This window comes from Bubalus kerabau, chromosome 9, assembly GCF_029407905.1.
Source record: "Bubalus kerabau isolate K-KA32 ecotype Philippines breed swamp buffalo chromosome 9, PCC_UOA_SB_1v2, whole genome shotgun sequence".
NCBI classification, from domain to species: Eukaryota; Metazoa; Chordata; class Mammalia; order Artiodactyla; family Bovidae; genus Bubalus; species Bubalus kerabau.
In genome coordinates this window covers 8,489,827-8,506,984 of record NC_073632.1, presented here as the reverse complement: position 1 = coordinate 8,506,984, position 17,158 = coordinate 8,489,827, and the positions used below count along the sequence as shown (strand labels likewise).

Below are 17,158 nucleotides of genomic sequence, written 5' to 3'. Positions count from 1 at the left end.
GAGTTTACTACTTGACCTTGTACCTCAGATAATAAACCTGTTTTCCCAAATAATGACCAATAGTGTATCAACATGAAGATATTACTATTCAGGCTGAGTTTTCTTTAATTTCCAAACAGTCTCCTTGTAGTTGCCCTTTACTGCATTTTATCTAACAAATAATTTCACTAGCCAATTAAAGTCTAAGGGCATATTTACCACTCTAAAAAGTTTGCTTAACTTAGAATATCTGGAATTACTTTAGAATAATATAGCAAAACAGATGCATAAACAGCAATTTAAAGGTGAAATTATCTTTTTCACATACTTTTCAACCCACTGTTAAGAAAATGACAAAAGCTCACTTAATTATGTTTAACATTTTCTTTTTTTCTTCTTCAGATTAGTAATTCATGGTATATCTGAAAGATTTAGGAGAATTTAAATACATTCTTTAATGATCTAAAAACTTTGTGCTGATTTTGATAAGAATAGTGCCACCACCAATGACAAAATTTTTTTTGTTACTGTACTTAATTAATCATAGAAGAGGTTATATTAGATCAAATGCCTATTTACAAAAGCCCTGCTGCTGCTGCTAAGTCGCTTCAGTCGTGTGCGACCCCACAGACGGCAGCCCACCAGGCTCCCCCGTGCCTGGGATTCTCCAGGCAAGAATACTGGAGTGGGTTGCCATTTCCTTCTCCAATGCATGAAAGTGACAAGTCAAAGTGAAGTCACTCAGTCATGTCTGACTCTTGGTGACCTCATGGACTGCAGCCTACCAGGCTCCTCTGTCCATGGGATTTTCCAGGCAAGAGTACTAGAGTGGGGTGCCACTGCCTTCTCCATACAAAAGCCCTACAAACATATAATTACAGACATTTGAAACACAGTAGACTTGCATATTAAACCATAATCCACGAGTACAAACTGAAATGGTAAAATAAAGCAGCTGGCAGCAACAGATGCCAGTGTAAAACTCCTTTTAAAAACCTATTGTCCAGTAAGATGCTAAAAGTAATATATGGGGTGATATAGCTGACTCTCTCTAAATATAATCAAAGGTCCTATTTTAACTCAGAGACTATAAAATTCAGAGCACTGAGTTTCAAACCTTGCAGGATATCTTGAAATCAAGTCCCTGACTGCAGACCACTCCACTCTTCCATCTCGTGTGCCCTTGTCTATATTGTGGACCAACCACTGCTGTGCACTAAGGAAACTTTGTTTTTTCATGTCTGTAATTCACCATTCTTGAAGTGGTGATACTTATGCTAGCTTTTTAGGGTTAAGTCACCATTTCTTCCATGGTTCATTAAAAAAAAAAAATTCACTGAAAAACACAAATTAAAAAACAAAAAACTCACGCATTAAGTAAAAATACAGAATATTTTGGATTCATAGCCCTAGTGAGAAAACTTTCTAATAATGTGGTATTTGTCTGCAAGATAGAAATGGTTTCTAGGCATGGAAGATTTTAGATAGGTCTATTGCATGTTTCAATGATACAGATCATATAACCAACAGAAAAATACAAAGCTTAAAAAATAGAAAAGTTCTTCTATTTCAGACTGCAAAGTTGTAAGAACTCCCATTTCTTGAAAATAACTACCTAGGTTGATTCTTTTGAAATACTGAAGGAAAGCTAATGTGTTCCCCATCACAGCTATATTAACAATTTCTTCAAAGCAAGCCTGGAATAGTTTCAACTATGACCATGGCTATGCTTTTGTCTCAAATCCAAACCTAACTAACAAACTATAAAGCACATATTAGGAAATTTCAAATCTTTATTTGACCAGGGAAGAGTCACTTTATTATGTAGAATGTATTCACTATATCACCATACCCCAAGTTTATTCTGGAAATACCTCCTCGAACTTGAGAAGCTCTGAAAAACAAATCTCAAAACTAAAGTGCCAACCACAGATGTAATCTTAATGATTTATATTTTATGTAAGTAATATACTTAAATATAATTCTGAAAAACCAAAAAATTACACTGATGTATATTATTACCATGTCCTAAGGGAAAATATAATTGACTGGAAAATGAAACTGGAGAATTTCAAAAAAGGAAATAATTAGCAGTATTACAAACTTTATTAACCATATATATATTTTTAAATGGCTTTTCAAAAAAGAGAAGATACATTGTCTTCCCTTTTCATGATATTCCTCATGGCTTAAAAATGGAGTATGGATCAAATAGTGAACATACTCTCCTACTTTCTGCTCTGTCCTTGAAATTCTCATCACCAACAGACAAAATCACTCAAAGAAGACTATAACCTGGGTGTTAAATATTTCACCAAAAACAATTAACATGTGAAGTTTAGCTCTGAATTAACTGGACCAAGTCAGCATGAAATCAGTTAAATGGAAAACTTTAAAAATATCTGTTGTGTTCTACTACTGTTATATGTTCATACACAAAATTTTAAATCCTATTATAATTTAAACAGTTTAAAATGTAATCCTAATTCTAATCTTGTTGGCACAAATTAAAACATATTCTTAGAAAATTTCCATGTTTCTTCAGAGCAAACCACAAAGGCAACATTGAGAATTCCTGTTCTTAAAAAGTCACAAACTAACAACAGAGCTATTTTAAGATGAGCCATCAAGTTCTAAGTATAAAAGTAATTGAGACTGTATTACTGTGAATGTACATGTACTCACTCTTCCTTAGAATAAAATGATTTCCACATAAACACTAAATTATTGTTGTTGTCACTAACAATCTATAATCTGCAGAGAAAAATATTTATCAAACTTGTAAACTCCTGAGAAAAGCCAGAATCACTAAGAGAAAATTTCCTTTTTTAAGAAAAAGGTTTCTTGCTTAAAGCTATGACTCAATTATGCTAAGTAGACTTTTTTGTTTCTAAATTTCATCCAATGAGCTAATCTTTTAAAACTGGACAAGAAAGTGTAAAACAAACTGAAGATGCAAATGTCACCTGGAGAGGGAGGGAATACTAGAAACTACAACATAGGTATTGTGAAAAGACTAAGATTTCTTCCTTCCAAAATGCCAACTAGTTTATGTTTAAAAAGAAGTTCAAAGGTAATTTTTAAAAAAAGGATTAAATAGTCTGGTTTTTACAATAATGAATATGCCTTAGCTGTAAGGAGAATCCGGAAAATAAATGGAAGCTGAAACAGGATGAAGCGTAAACCGTAAGGCAGTCGATGCTTACTGCCTTTAGGACATGTACAGAAGTTTCTTAAGGTCAAATATTACATTTGGCCACACACTGAACAAATCTGTATTTAAAAATATAATTTCCAAATGGAAGCATAAACATGAAGCTAACCTCAGTTGCATTATATATAAAATGCTGAAGTAATAAAATAACCTTTATAGGAATAAATATGTCACAAGTGCTAAAAAAAAAAGTCACATTAACAAATAGTTTTTACTGAATGTAGCTAGTGCATGAGATGAAAGAAATGGATGAATATCATTTCCACATATGTCCTACCTAATAAATTCATGTACTTACACATGGATTAAACTAGGAAAATTACATGCTACATGGCGGTTGCATTTTTTTGAGTAACCTCAGTGTATACAAGCAGAACATATCAAAGTAGTGAAGGCTAATTAACATGTAAAGAAAAAAACAATAACTTAAACTTTTTTATTCACATAATTGAAGTAATGAGAAATGTTGCTTCCAAAACTGATTTTCCAATATTATAATATTCATTTCAATTACATAGGGTAAACTCAAAATCCCTACACATCTAATATTAGAATATTAGGTCATTTTCCAGATGGAGGCAAAGAAATTCTAGGTTTTATAGGGTAGATCCAAAAGGCAGCTTTAGGTAAAAGAACAATGAGACTTAACACTAAATCTTCATATTAGGAAAATAACTGATGTTGGTGAAGTGACAGTCTTCATTCAAAAGCCTGGGCAAACTCCTGAGGACCAGGCCATCATTAACAGAAGTTATCTCAAAAAAGCTACTTTATACCATGGCTTCCAACTCTAGGCCAAAGTTTCATTGCAGAAACTCATTCACTTTAAGGCTTCTATCTGATTACTCTGACAACACGTCAGTGTGATCAGTTTTAGAAGATGCTTGCAAAGAAACAAGGTCTTCTAAAATACATAAGGACCATCCAGCCCTTAATTCTCTTAAGCCCACTTTAGAATATTTTAATAAGGTATTTTAAACAAGCAAACAAAAAAGCATAAAGAGCACAAAAGTGAGGGCAAATGTAGCACTATATTCAAATAAGTCAGAAGTTTTAAAAACTGGGAATATGCTGTTATAAAGTAACCGCTGACACTAAAAATAGGCTACAGGCTGAATCACAAATGAAGGAAGTTATTTTTTACAGAACAGCCCCAGCAACTCCCAACCACCATCTTCCACACCAAATAATGTATTACAGCACACTGCACTAAACTGTCCCTCCCTAAAGAGTTTCATTTTCATACTAACATTTACTTCATGAGTAAAGATAATATTACAATGTGTAAGTTATAATGTTCTTTTATTATATCAATGTTGTTAGAAGTTCCATCAGCAATCTCAACACTTGAACAGGATAATCTTGTAGCTGAAAACTCCACTTCATCTCTTGTTCTCTTTTTCTGAAAAAGCTAGCAAATAAAAAATACAAGGGGGAGCGGGGCAGAGGGGAAGCGGAGAGGATGGCAGTGTCATAAAACTAGGGATAACACTGAGTCCTGTGGAAAGAATGTCAAGGGCAGCACTATAAAATCACCTCCTAAAAAAGGAGAATTCATAGGAAATCCAAATCACTAAAATAGCAAAAAACAAAATATATGTTTCACTCCATCCCATGTTACATACAAAATTCCCCTGGGTAATTTAATAGTTGTTTTAGCTATCAAATTTCATTCTAAAGTCAAGTTTGATAGTTATAAAGTAGCAGTATTAAGTCAGAGTAACTGCTTCATTAAAAATAAACAAACAAAAGTGTATGTGTGTATGTATATATAAAATTTCCATTATGCCCTTCACATTTTATTACTAATTCTTTTCAAGCCAAACAAAATAACATATAACTTACAGGCCCAAAGCACTATAAAAATTTTCTGATTTTTTTTTAAGATGCAATGACTAAGTTATAGTCTAACTGATTACAATGACAAAACAATTCCATATATATCAGTTTTTGGTCAGACTATGTATTTTAAAGTGTTCTAGAATACTGATGTACTCAGTGGCTCCATCTTTCTATCATCCAGGACTGAGGAGGGCTTTTTGTTTTTGCAAAAGTCTTTGCATATTAAATCATCTTTCTATAAAAAGTTCTCCCACTAATCTCACTCTATAAAACAGCAATTTCTCTTTAATATACATATCACATACATACATACACACACACACACACACACCTGTTGCCATGTGGTTTTTTGCAAAACCCACACTGCTTGCTGGGAGTCCAGATATATTTGCATTCGAATGAAGAGCTATGATCTAAGCCTTCCCTTTTTACAGTAGCTATGTTGTCTGGAATGAACAATGGTGGCTCATCCAAAGAAAAACTTTTGCTGCTTCTTCTTTGGCGGGGTTGTAGGTTCTTCTCAGGTTTTTTTAATTTCAATTTTTCTTCTTCCTTTAAATGTTCTCCACCACCTGCATGCTCCAGCTCTTCCTTCGCATGACTATTGGTTCTCGCGGCTAGAGTCGGCTGCTGGGGCTTATTATGGCACTGTTTCTGACTGGCCTGCAATGAGTGTCCAGTTTGTACAGGATGGTGAGGTTCTTTAGAGCAACTAGGGTGACCATGAAGTTTATCACTCATAGAATGAGTTAAGGGTTTGGAAATCTGTACTAAATTTTGATCCTGTGATGTTTTTTTGAATATAGAATGAGCTTGATTTTTCACAGATTTAACCCCAGAAATGCAACTCTGAATCTTTGAATCCTTATCAACTTGTTTTTTTCTCACTTTGACTGGTCTATGAAAATTCTGCTTAGATTCTGATTCATCAGCATTCCGCTTCACACTTTTGACATTAGCTTTAGTTTTGTTATGCATTAATTCATGCTTTACTGTAGCAACTTTTTTCTGAGTATCTGTGGTCAAGGTTTGCTTAGGATGAATTACAGGTTTTTTATGTTTAGATTTTATGTTTTTTGATTCTAAGGAAGAAACACTACTTGACTGGCTATCTCTATCATCCTGAAGGGTTGCTGTTTCATGAAACTCCATTTTAATACCTTCAACAATATTCAACTGTTCTGAATTTTGGTCAGGTGCATCACAAATAGCATTTTCTAAAGTATTACTTTCTGGTTCAAAAGCACCAGTATTAACCACCTCCAAGTTTGATTTATTAAATCTGGTGCCCTCCAATTGCTTATCATTAGACTCTGTACCTTTACAATAAGCCATTTCTATCTCATTTCTTTGAAATAGAGGGGAGTTCTTAGCTTTATCAGCAACTTTCATGCTATCTTGCAATTCCAAACTACATTCATTTACTTTATCCACAGAACCAGACAAACTGACAAAGTTCTTTTCTGTCTTGTTTGGGTTTGTACAAGCAGGACTGCCAGAGAAAGCATCACAAGATGCAGGTTCCTTATTGACACTGTCATCTTTGTGGGGTAATTTAACTGTCACCTTTGATTCTTGTTCAACTTCTTCTGCCTTCATTTCTTCAACAATAGTCTCATCCATTTTACCTGAAATGGAATCGTTCTGTTCATTTTCTTCTTTATCTGAAAACTTAAATAATGGGCTAACAGACTTGGTTTTACATTCCAGAGTTTCACTTTTCTTTTCTTCAATATTAATACAAGTCTCTGAAAGGAGTGGAGAATTTAACTCATGAGATGGCACATTTGCTTCTCCCTGATTATTACACTTTTGCTCAGAATCTAATCCAGCTTCATCCTTCATTTCAAGACAAGATGAAACTGCTGCTTCAACCTGTCCACTGTGTCGGTTGCTCTTTCTGCTCTCTTTTTGGTGTTCTGATTTCGGTGATGTACCAGCTTCTTCTTTAATCTGACACCTTTCTGGTTGTTTCACGCCTACTTTAGGGGCAGACACAGTCTTCCCAGATGCCTTTTTTGTGCTATTTAAAGGTGCTGCATTTGAACGCTTGGCAATAGTGCTTTGTCGCAAATTTCTTACTTGTTCTATCACAAGGGAAAAAAATAAATAAAAATAACTTAGTTATGTTGCCATGTGTTTTTATTTTTATTTCAGTGCAATTTATTCTGAGCTATAAAATTCATTTTCCCATTTCAATGAAAATGTACTAAATATCTACTCGTGACGGACCATATTTTAGATATGTTAAATTTTATACTTATCAAAGTTCTATCAACTCTGAGGCAGGAAAAAAACCTCTATAAAATTTATACTGATATTATACTTTACAATAAGACAAATATTTTTTATCAAGTTTCCTTTTTATAAAAATAAGCTGAGACTAAAATTAAGATCCTTTATATTACTACCCATTTCAAACAAGGTTATCATACAGTTTTAAATATTAAATACCTTTATATAAAACCAAACAAATTCAAGTGCCAATTAAATCTGAACTAAACCATCTATCACAATAGTATCTGTGTGAGTTTCATTACAGCCTCAAAGGAATTCTAATACCCTTATAAATGTACTTCCATTGTATCTCCATTTTAGCATTCAATCTACTTTGACTAGTTTAAATATACCAAGAAGTCAAATATACACTGAAGTACACAGATCAACCAAAAAAGAAATTATATTTAAAAAGATTGAAACCAAGAAAATGTTTCAGAAGGGAAAATGAGGAAAGTATGAAAATAATTTACTGGATACATCCTCCAAGGAAAACAGAAACACAAAGTGAAAAGAAATTGGAAAGAAAGCTAAATAATTCACTAAGAAAAAAATATAACAATTCACTAAGCAGAAAAACAACCCACAAACTGAAATACAAAATAAGGAGCTATATATCCAAGCCTACGCATATCAATACCTCTGAATCAACTCTGCAGGAAAACTAAAAGTCACCAATTTAAAAAAGCCTCTTTCCTTTTTAACACAAAACCCTACAATGCAATTTAGAACATTCTCTTAATTTGTCACATATCACTGACCCTGAGCTGTGACTGTCTTACAGAAGGCGTTACACGTCCTCCTCCGTCTCTAACTTCCCTAGAAAATGCCTGCAGTCACGACACTCAAGTGTCCCCGTTTGGATTATAAATTATATGGTCATCCTAGCCTTAGAGACCTTTCCTAATCCCCCCAAGACTTGGTAAAATATCTAGTCTTCAGGTAGGTACCCAACAACTTTAAAAAATTACTTACTGGATTATGAACCACTCAAGCTCAGATACATGAACATTTTTAAATAACTAAAATTTTTATGATTTGTTATCAATACTTTGATGATTTTTAAAGTTTTGAAGGCAGTCTGTAATAATTTATAACTCTACTATATTTATCTGCCCTGAAATAAATGAAAAACGTTTAAAACCCATTATCTAAGTGGTTGATAAATGAATAGCACATACAACTGTGAAGGTATTTAAACAAAAGCTATTTTCCAATAGTAATTGATTACTTAGCAAAGGATAATTTAACTATCTCCTCTAACTATGAACTGCTTTAGTTTGAAGCCAGACTACATAGGCCACACATTTATCGTTATTTGTCTGTAATGTTCATTCTATTCTTTCATTTCTCAAAGTCACAAATACCTACCAAATAACCAATTAAAAAAAAAAAGTGAGGAAAAGATAAGTAAATATATACATCTCAGTTAATTTACTTCTTAAACCCCACATCAAAACTATCCAAAAGCTACAAATCTAAAAGAAAAGGAAGAATAAGAGTAAACAGACAATTTAGGAAGCCAAACAAAAGATGATCAAACACTGATGCAGAAAACCCCCCCAAGGTAAACACTAACTGGCAGGGCTGGCCAAACCAACACCACTGGCATCTCCAAAGGTTTAGGAACTGGTGACCCCGGATGATCCTAAAGCAGGGAGGAAGGCAGGCAGTTCACATGAGGAGTTGAAAGCCAAGCTGTTTAAGAAGCAGTTGGACCCCAAGCTCACTCTCCTCTGTCCATCTACTGGGCAAGTGCTCTTCCCAGTTTCTTATCCAAGACCAGAGGCTTACTCTATAAGGAGTATAAAAACAGTTTCAAGACTAAGGAACATTAAGCACAAATAAGAGTGGCTGTAAAGTACACTGAAATTTTTAAGATTATGTGAATCTCTATGTGCTGAAAGCTGAGATGCCCCCGTCAGCTTCCCTAAAGGGTTTCCATGTATGCTAGTAATCTAACAATCTAAATTCTAATATCAGGGATTCTTCCAAAAAGGTACACAGCCAGATTACCATAGCGAATGCTCACAGTCAACAAAACATTAAACACTGAGCAAGCTACCAATGATCAGACATTTTAGGAAAGTCTCTCAACATGAAAGACAGAAGCAAAAAAATAAAAGAAAAAGGAGAAGAAATTTTAAAAAGTTTAAAACACTGTTAAGTAGATATAAGCATCTGAATGCAGAGTTCCAAAGAATAGCAAGAAGATAAGAAAGCCTTCCTCAGCGATCAATGCAAAGAAATAGAGGAAAACAACAGAATGGGAAAGACTAGGGATCTCTTCAAGAAAATTAGAAGTACCAAGGGAACATTTCATGCAAAGATGGGCTCAACAAAGGACAGAAATGGTATGGACCTAACAGAAGCAGAAGATATTAAGAAGAGACGGTAAGAATACACAGAAGAACTGTACAAAAAAGATCTTCACGACACAGATAATCACGATGGTGTGATCACTGACCTAGAGCCACACATCCTGGAATGTGAAGTCAAGTGGGCCTTAGAAAGCATCACTACGAACAAAGCTAGTGGAGGTGATGGAATTCCAGTTGAGCTATTTCAAATCCTGAAAGATGATGCTGTGAAAAGTGCAGACTCAATATGCCAGCAAATTTGGAAAACTCAGCAGTGGCCACAGGATTGGAAAAGGTCAGTTTTCATTCCTATCCCAAAGAAAGGCAATGCCAAGGAATGCTCAAACTACCGCACAACTGCACTCATATCACATGCTAGTAAAGTGATGCTTAAAATTCTCCAAGCCAGGCTTCAGCAATATGTGAACCGTGAACTTCCAGATGTTCAAGCTGGTTTTAGAAAAGGCAGAAGAGCCAGAGATCAAATTGCCAACATCCGCTGGATCATCGAAAAAGCAAAAGAGTTCCAGAAAAACATCTATTTCTGCTTTATTGACTATGCCAAAGCCTTTGACTGTGTGGATCACAATAAACTGTGGACAATTCTGAAAGAGATGGGAATACCAGACCACCTGACCTGCCTCTTGAGAAACCTATATGCAGGTCAGGAAGCAACAGTAAGAACTGGACATGGAAAACAGACTGGTTCCAAATAGGAAAAGGAGTTCGTCAAGGCTGTATATTGTCACCCTGCTTATTTAACTTATATGCAGAGTACATCATGAGAAATGCTGGGCTGGAAGAAGCATAAGCTGGAATCAAGATTGCTGGGAGAAATATCAATAACCTCAGATATGCAGATGACACCACCCTTATGGCAGAAAGTGAAGAGGAACTCAAAAGCCTCTTGATGAATGTGAAAGAGGAGAGTGAAAAAGTTGGCTTAAAACTCAACGTTCAGAAAACAAAGATCATGGCATCTGGTCCCATCAGTTCATGGAAAACAGTGGAAACTGTCAGACTCTATTTTGGGGGGCTCCAAAATCACTGAAGATGGTGATTGCAGCCATGAAATTAAAATACACTTACTCCTTGGGAGAAAAGTTATGACCAATCTAGATAGCATATTCAAAAGCAGTGACATTACTTTGCCAACAAAGGTCCGTTTAGTCAAGGCTATGGTTTTTCCAGTGGTCATGTACGGATGTGAGAGTTGGGACTGTGAAGAAGGCTGAGCGCCAAAGAATTGATGGTTATGAACTATGGTGTTGGAGAAGACTCTTAAGAGTCCCTTGGCCTGCAAGGAGATCCAACCAGTGCATTCTGAAGGAGATCAGTCCTGGATATTCATTGGAAGGACTGATGCTGAAGTTGAAACTCCAATACTTTGGTCACCTGATGCGAAGAGCTGACTCATTGGAAAAGACTCTGATGCTGGGAGGGATTGGGGGCAGGAGGAGAAGGGGACGACAGAGGATGAGATGGCTGGATGGCATCAGTGACTCAATGGACGTGAGTCTGAGTGAACTCCGGGAGTTGGTGATGGACAGGGAGGGCCTAGCTGCGATTCATGGGATCGCAAAGAGTCGGACACAACTGAGCGACTGAACTGAATTGAACTGAAGTACCTTATGAAAGACAACATAAAATACCACATGCGTGAAACAAGGCCAAAATGCTACAAAAAACATTATTCCCAAAACAAAAAAAGAACACTCAGAATTTGATGAAAAAGTTGATGGATAAACATGAGAAAAATTCAGTAAGAAGAGGAAGAAGATAGACGTGGATAAGTGAAGAAAATAGAAGAGTCCATCCCTACTATCTAATACTTGAATGACAGGAGTTTCAGGAAACAAGAGCTGAGAAAATAAAGGGGAAAATAATCAGTGAAATAATTCAAGAGATTTTCCCAGACTCAAAATAGAGTATCACTTTCAAGTTTCTGAGGAAAAACAATTTGCAACCCTGAATTCTATGTTTAATCAGACTATGATTCCAATGTGAGAACAGATTATAAATACATTTGCAAACATACAAGGTTTAAAAATATATATATATACATACTCCTTTTCCTCACAAAACTACTAGAAGAGGCCAACGAAGGAGCTAAACCAAAGAAAAGTAAATAGGAACTGCAATACAGAACAGAATCCTCAGAAGACTAGTAAAGGGAGCTCTGTGGACAAGAGCCACACCTCTAGCTTACATAGGGCTAACATAGCACTACACACAGCAGCAGATCACAAGGTCCCCAAAGACACTTTCCTCAGCAAGATGAAAATGACAGAATGCCTGATATGCACAAATATATTCAGAAAAGATTCAGATCACTGGCAGAGTAGTTAGGGTGTAATTACTGATATGTACATTAAAAGCTGTGTGTGCAAACGTGTAAACTAATAAGCAAATGATCAATTATTAAATCAGAAAGACAAAGTTGTATAGAACAGTTTATTAAAAGGATCATCACTAACAGCATACTGACTCATAATAACGTAATTCCTACTGATCTTGTGAAATTATCTATTAGAAAAATGAGAAAATATACTTTTGTTTCATGGGGGAACAAGAGGAGAAAAGAGTGCTAAATTCACCATCCAGAATGGGAAATCAATAAATACAATCATCAGAATAGTCAAGAAGTAGCAATATACACGTGTTACTTAAGAGACATGGAATACCAAAAAAGTAACAATAATTAATAAAACCAAAGTTTTCTCTGAGAAAAGGGAAAAAAGTAGTAGGATGGCAAGTACTGGAAACTCATAGGTACTAGTCAACTCTCTGAATCATGTGTAATTTCAACGAAAATTTTTTTAAAATCATACCAACAGACTGATACAATCTCAAAACTGATGATCAAAATGCCTCAGGTTAGCAAACACCAAGAAAATACTATCACTGCTCAGCAAGTTTACACTCGATCACATCTGTCCCTTCATTTGATTTTCTAGCTAGGTCTCTTTGGTAGAGTTACCTTGTGCCATTAAACGAGGTGATTTTCTTGGTGATCTCACTGAATTTTCTTCTACTTTGTCCCTCAAATTCCTGTTAGGTAAAATCAGTTCTTCGTCATCAATGGTATCATTGCCACTTTCTTTAACAACTCCTTCATCCATAATATCGTCAAGACCAACAACTAGGAAAAAACAAAACAAAACAAAAATTTTTTTAAATATTGGTGATGTTGTGTTTAAAGGCAGTACAGAAAACACTGTGAGACAGTTTCCTAAAATGGGATAATGCCACTAACAAGCTCCCAATTCAGTTTACAAACTTCTACCTTATGAGGCAACTGGTCAAAGAGAAGACTAGCTGTGATTCTTCTTGGTTTGCCCTCCACTGTCACACACTCTCACTTATCACTCACTGTACCTCTGTGAACATCGTAAGCAGCTACACCTGGAGTACTTAATTAATCCCAAGTTTGGTTCAAGAAGTACAAAAAAGAGTCAATACCCTGAAAAGCTTGCAATTCTAGGATCATGCTAGAACCAAAAGATTCAAGTTCTAGCTGTAATCTATTCCTTGAAGACATTTATGCTACATGTGTGAGTCTAAGTAATGGAGATATACTTTTGAGTTACATCAAGTGCATGCGCACGCAAACACACACACACACAGAATGAAAAACACAACGTAACTTCCCCCTCCCCCCACAAGTTGGGGAAAACAGTAGACGTTTACTATAACTATATAATTAAGTTACCTTCCCCTAATCAAAAAAGTGTCATTCATTTAATGGCAGGGGAGGAGGCATGGAAAAGGAATGCAAGACACTGTATTTAAATTATCAACAGGTTTATTTCTGTACCGAACAAATGTCATTTTACTAGCTGACATACAGCAATTCTAAATGTGCAGTTGTATAAAATCTTGTGAAAAGAACGTGATTATTGTAGACATATGACCTGGATTCAAGTCCCTGCTAAAACACTTAAATAAAACCTGACCAAATCCTTAACCTCTCTACCAGTTTCTTTTATCTCTAAAACGAGAACAACAATACCTGTCCTACCTACCTCACAGGGCTGTTGTGAGGATCAAGTTAGATGATGTATGAGAACTCACTTTGTAACTTTAGAGCACTACACAAATGTTAGTTATTATCTTCATCCTAGGGGTTAGAAGGAACCTCAAGAAGTTATCTAGTCCTCATCTTTGTATCCAAGTAGAACTTCATTTAAGAGTTCAACAAGAAAGTGGTCTATCCTAAAAATTTAAAGAGAACAAAATTCTTTATAAATATACTTTCAAATGGTACAATCCTTTTGAAGAGCAATTTGACAACAAACAGAATTATGAAACTCCTTATATACTTTGACCAAAATATTATATAAGTATAGAAGACAGAATAAATTATGAAAAAATGCTGGCTAGAAAACATAGTGTGATCCTTGTTAGTAACAGACAAACAAAATGTTGTGCATGCACATTTAAACAAATCAAAAAAAAAAAAAAAAAGATCAGCAAGAAATGGATGAAAATTATAACAACAATTATTCTATAAAATAATATACTTTTTCCCTATTTTCCACATTTCCTGCTATATGCATGGGTTACTCTCAAAAACAGAGTCCATGTTTTTTATCACTATGCTATATGTACTAAAGGCTTATAGAAGAATTTATCTTAGGAAAATTCATCAGGACTCATTTAAGATATAATTGGGGGAAACGTGGGGAGTTCCATTAGAAGGTTACTCCACCATGATGGATGCTGCCACACATTCATACACATTCTCAGAGAATCTCTAACATTAGATAATTAGTTCTACCATGTTTATTTTAAAAAGCAAAAGTTAAGCATTATATGCATACATGTATGAAGAGATAGAAATGGATAGGGGAAGGAAGGTTATCTGTGACTATCTGGTGGTAAGGTGGAATAAGGAATTGGGGAAGCGGGGCTTCAATCACTGTATATTTTCTATAATAAACATGCATTTTGTATTGTAATCAGGAGAGAAAGTAATAATTCAAAAAACAGTCCAGGAGAAAAGTGATTAAAACCTGATTAACAGTGTTCATTGCCAGGATTATAAAACAGCAGTCTGAATTTTAGGGCTATACTGCACAGCAGGATCAACAGGATTTAGCAAAGACAAATCTGGAGGTCAATTACTAGGTTTTACCTTATTCCCTTTTTCCGGCAGCTACAGCTGACCCCTCTACCCATCCTGAACCCGTTTCTCACTTGATTTCTGAACATCACACACTCCTCCCTGTCTACTTCTCAACACCCTTTATAGATTCTTCTTGAAAGTATCACACACCAAAGGACTTAAAAGGTTCAGTCTTCCCATCTCCCCTTTATGTGTACTCACTTCTCTCTAAATGATTTCATCCAGTCCATATATACTCGCTTGACTCTCAAAGTTATATTCCCCAGCTCCAAGCTCACATATGACCTCCTAAGAGTGTGATCTGACATGTCCACTAGGTTGTCAAACAGGTATCTCAATGTCAACATAGAAAAGAAACACCGATTCTACCCATTTCCCCTCCCCTCAGTAAAACTGCCCTCCTAAAACAGTCCCGGTAATGGAACCCAGCCGCTCAATGCTAACGCTCTAGAACTATCCCCAGCGCCTCTCTCCTCATATCCTACATTCAAGGGTCAGCTCAACCTGCTAGCTCTATCTACAAAACACATCACCTGCCTGATCACCACTGACTACTCCCACAGTTCACCTTCTCCCCACACCACCATCATCTCCCATCAAGCCCCTCAGTGTCCCAGGATCCTCCACGGCCACCCGCCACAGAAACACACTCATACTCACAGTTTGTTTTCCAGACATCATAACTATATCTTAGATTCTTCCAAAATATAAAGTTATATCATGTTACCATTCTTCTATCCTCCATACCTTACCAATACAGATGTATGTTCACACACTTCAGATACATTTTCAAAATCCCAGCCAGGGCCTCCGGGATCCAGATAAGAGCAGCCCCCACCCACTTTCCTCACTTCTTGACCACTGACTCACAGTGCTACAATCACACTGGTCTCTCCATAACACCAAGAAGCAAAAAAAAAAAAAAAAAAAAAAAATCAAGCTCTAGGTTGTCTTCAACATTTCCAGGGCTCTCAGGCAGTACGCCCCCCAAAACCAATTCATCTGCTTAACCTTGCTGTGCCTCAAGCTGCTCTATGAAGCAGAGATCATGCTAGTGGTCAGCGGTGCACTGTAATTATTATGTCAGTGTGAGTGCAGGGCTTAGAACAGAATCTGGCACCTAGCAACTGTGAACTTTGGTTCACAGTCTCCCCTATCATGGACCCCACCATCACAATTTATGTATTCTTTTTCCCCTCAATTCCTCCGAGAACAAATCTTCCATTAAAAATGTACCTGAAATTTCTTTCTTCTAATCCATTTGTCTGATTAAAGTAAATCAGAGTACAAAATGAACAGTCTCTTGTAAAACCCATCCAATTAGATATTTAAGTTTTGGAAAGTTCAGTCCAACAACTTCCACTAAGAAAATGAATAGAAAGAAGTGACATAGAATCTCTTCTCTTTTCAAATCCCTGTTTATTCTCAGTTCAGTTCAGTCGCTCAGTTGTGTCCAACTCTTTGCAACCCCATGAATCGCAGCACGCCAGGCCTCCCTGTCCATCACCAACTCCCGGAGTTTACTCAAACTCATATCCATCGAGTCAGTGATGCCATCCAGCCATCTCATCCTCTGATGCCCTCTTCTTCTGCCCTCAATCTTTCCCAGCATCAGAGACTTTTCCAATGAATCAGCTCTTCACATTTGGTGGCCAAAATACTGGAGCTTCAGGCTTCAGCGGCAGTCCTTCCAGTGTTCAGAGTTGATCTCCCTTAATATTGACTGGTTTGATCTCCTTGCTGTATAAGGGACATTCAGGAGTCTTCTGCAGCACCACAGCTCGAAGCCATCAATTTTTCTGACACTCTGCCTCCTTTACAGTCCAGCTCTCACAGCCATAAGTGATCACTGGGGAAACCACAGTGACCATACAGGCTTTTGTCGGCAGTCATGTCTCAGCTTCTCAACACACTTTGTAGGTTTGTCATAGCTTACCTGCCAAGAAGCAATAATCTTCTGATTTCATGGCTACAGTCACCATTTGCAGTGATACTAGAACCCAAGAAGAGGAAATCTGTCACTATTTCCACCTTTTCCCCTTCTATTTGCCATGAAGTAATGGAACTGGATGCCATGATCTTAGTTTTGTTAATATTTAGTTTTAAGCTGGAGCTTTCACTTTCCTCCTTCACCCTTATCAAGAGGCTCTTTAGTTCCTCTTCGCTTTCTGCCATTAGAGTGGTATCATTCACATATCTGAGGTTGCTGATGTTTCTCCCGCCTACCTTGATTCCAGCTTGTAACTCATCCAGCCCGGCATTTCTCATGATGTGCTCAGCATATAGGTTAAATCAACAGAGTGACAGCAGACAGCTCTGTCATACTCCTTTCTCAATCCTGAACCAATCTGTTGCTCC

The 17,158-nt window shown here is 36.4% G+C and overlaps 1 protein-coding gene across 13 annotated transcripts in view; it reads right to left on the bottom strand.

Moving 5' to 3' along the window:
• The window catches only part of PHF3 (PHD finger protein 3), a 96,400-nt gene that overhangs the window by 27,029 nt on the left and 52,213 nt on the right, over positions 1-17,158 (bottom strand). For 10 of the 13 annotated variants that reach the window (XM_055534743.1, XM_055534749.1, XM_055534746.1 and 7 more), the window contains 2 exons: positions 12,653-12,814; positions 5,367-7,122 (listed from right to left, as the gene is read on the bottom strand). In XM_055534743.1, the coding sequence (XP_055390718.1) occupies positions 5,367-7,122; positions 12,653-12,814 (1,918 nt within the window). Of the gene's footprint in view, positions 1-5,366; positions 7,123-12,652; positions 12,815-13,697; positions 13,888-17,158 lie in introns of those variants that run through there. The other 3 variants (XM_055534748.1, XM_055534750.1, XM_055534754.1) reach the window with 3 other exon arrangements.